Source organism: Solanum lycopersicum, chromosome 11 (assembly GCF_036512215.1).
Source record: "Solanum lycopersicum chromosome 11, SLM_r2.1".
Taxonomy (NCBI): Eukaryota; Viridiplantae; Streptophyta; class Magnoliopsida; order Solanales; family Solanaceae; genus Solanum; species Solanum lycopersicum.
This window is the reverse complement of record NC_090810.1, coordinates 51,107,108-51,110,011: the sequence shown is the minus strand read 5'-3', so window position 1 is coordinate 51,110,011 and position 2,904 is coordinate 51,107,108. Positions and strand designations below refer to the sequence as shown.

Sequence of the window (2,904 nt, the reverse complement as noted above, 5' to 3'; positions counted from 1 at the left end):
AATTTGTTCAAGGGGATATTGGAGAAATATGGGATTCTCCACAATGTATCCACTCCATACAATCGAGAAAAAGATGCGCAAGTGGAGGTGTCCAACAGATAAAGCTAGCAGATCCTATCAAAAACGGTGAATTCTAATACAACGAATTGGTCAAGGAGACGTGATGATGATCTTAGGTCATAGCGTACTTCATACAAGATCCCCATAGATATGTTTCCATAACAACTTGTATATGGGAAGGCGTCTCACAAGCTGGTTGAGTTAGAGAACAAGGCCATGTGTGCCACAAAGAAACTAAAGATGGATTTAAATGAGGCAGTGAAACAGATACTTAATGGGTTGAATGAGCTCGATGAGTTTCTCCAAAAAGCATATGAAAGTTCAGTCATCCACAAAAATAAGATGAAGAAGTACCATGACAAAAAGATTGAGAAGCGAAAATTTGCAATTAGAGACTTCGTTGTTCTATTAAGCTCTAGATTGCGCTTGTTTTGGGGAAAACTCAAGTCCAAATACGTTAGGCCATTCATGATCACTAAAGTGTTCCCACGTAGAGCGGTTGAGTTGGAGAATAAGGGGGGTGCAAGGTTCACAGTAAATGGGCAAAGAATCAAGATCTACTTAGGGCATGAGGAGAGTGTCCATGATGTGGTTGAATCATATCGCCTTGATTATTTTTGAGTAATCAAGGATCTTGCGTGGTGCCGCGACGTTTAATCAAGCGCTTATTGGGAGGCAAACCAATGTGTATCCTCGTGCCAACAATAGATTTTTCTTTTATTTGTAGAAATATTTGCATTCTTTTATTTTGTTTTGTTTTACTGAATTTCATGTGTTATTTTTTTAGTGTGTTGGCTAGAGAGTACTTTAGGGTCCGTATCATAAAAATGTCAAGAAAAAAAAAGAATGGATTAATGGGTGCTCAATGTGCAAGGACAAAACCACAAGACTTCTACAGAATTTTGTTTGGTGCACAAATCTACAGACTAACTAACGGGCCGTCGTTGAATCGAAAGACCATCGATTATGTCTGTAGATCCCAAGCATGTCATGATATTTTTCGTAATGTTTAGGAACAATTAAGTGTCTAGTCGATGTTTCGTCGACTGACTTACGGAACATCAATGGGGTACCGTCAATTCACTAAAACCAGTGAGCGAGGTGACCTGACCGTCTGAATTAGAATATACCTATTCATTTACCCCCCCCCCCACATCTTTTGAAAGTCCCTCCCAACTGTTTTCCCTCCCCTTATTCCCTTCTTTCTGTATTAACCCCCACAATCACTCCCTTCTATTTTCTTCTAGAGACCCAATTCTCTAAAACTCCAAGAAATCCCGAAAGACTTAGTCCCCAGTTTCTACTCCGTGTCCTTTGTGTGTTCTCCAGTTAGTTTTTGAAGGTGGGTATGTAGGTTGGTGCTTTAAGATCACCCACTCATTCACTCACTACAGTTTATAGGTATATAATTTGCCTTTGCTTAATGAATTCTCCTTCATTTGCTTGTGGAAACAAATAGATTATATGAGGTCCTTGACTTATGGACAAAATTGCATGTTAAAGGTTTTAAAATTGGGTTCTAGTTCCCTTAAAATGATAGAAACTTAATGGGTTGGGGGTGGAATCTGTGTAATTCAATATACATTTGATTTTCCAACATAGGGATAAATAGTCTCGTACAATCCATGGTCTAAATTTGCAAAATCAAAGCCATAAGGATGACAGATTGGTCTTATGCTTGTTATTACATTTTGGGTGAACTTTTTATGTGATTTAAATTGTCAATATGTGCGGTCAAATCCAAGCCCTAAAATCCTATCTCTGACCAAAAGAACTAGACCTCATCTACGGACAATCGATTGATCGACGGCATGTCGATGGGGTCCGTCGTTGGCTAACATTTAGATATGCTTATTATTGAAATGAAGGGCGTGGAATACAGTCTATCATCTGATCGAAGGTTCCTTCTGCACATCTTTCATTTTATACTGGAAGTTAGATTGATGAAAAAGTTTATTATTCTAAATGTCCGACGATAGAAGTAGTCTATGATTCATTGATGGATCGACGATCCATTCTGCATGTCCATCATTTCTAATTGAGTGGTCTCTAAAAGGTTTTTAAATTTTGTGTTTCTTATGTTGCTTGTGTTGATTTATTACATTGAGACTAACAATTTGATTGTGAGGTACTTAAGGCTCCAAAACAAGACCTCATTTATTCTACGGGTAGGTCAATGTAGGTCGCTCTTTCTCGATGGTTGATAGGCAAGTCAGATGATGAACAAGATCTAGAATACGTGCCCCCTAGAACCTGTACCCCTACAACAGCAAATAGAGTCACCGGGGGCACCCAAAGAAAGTGGCATTTAACGTAGTCACTGCCACCAAGTCTAATGAGGAGAACACACCGACCGGAACACGGTCTAGTTATGACCCAGGTTCTGAGGGAGCATCTGTCCCTAAGGATTCTTTAGGTTCTGAGTTGGTCTACTCCAAGACGTTTAATGCGCCCACTACCTCTTGTTCCGGATCACAAAGAGTCACTTTTGCAGATTTGCCTGCCCGAAATGCCTCATCTGATAAGGCTCATAATTGGGATTCTACTCGGTCACCTTAGTATCAGGTCACTGTACCAGTTTTAAATGAGCCTAACCGGTGGTGTATAGATGGACATTAACCTGGCCACAAGGATGCAAAAGTGTTGTATGATTAGAGGGTGATGACTTCGTTAGTTTAAGTCGATGGGCGTGTTCTGATAGGGAGCCTACACATAATTCATGCAGTGCATAAATTGTTTCACTGCCACCCGCTTGAGTGGGTGGCTAGGACTGTGGGGTGTTATAACCGGGAGATTATGCGGGAATTCTACACCCCATACGTAGTGACTCTCCGAGGTTCTTTC

The 2,904-nt window shown here is 40.3% G+C and overlaps 1 protein-coding gene across 1 annotated transcript; it reads left to right on the top strand.

Moving 5' to 3' along the window:
- Window positions 1-300: 300 nt before the first annotated feature.
- LOC101263569 (uncharacterized) lies at window positions 301-681 on the top strand. Its single transcript, XM_004250734.2, has one exon. The coding sequence runs from the start codon at window positions 301-303 to the stop codon at window positions 679-681; it is 381 nt and encodes a 126-aa protein (XP_004250782.2).
- Window positions 682-2,904: the final 2,223 nt, after the last annotated feature.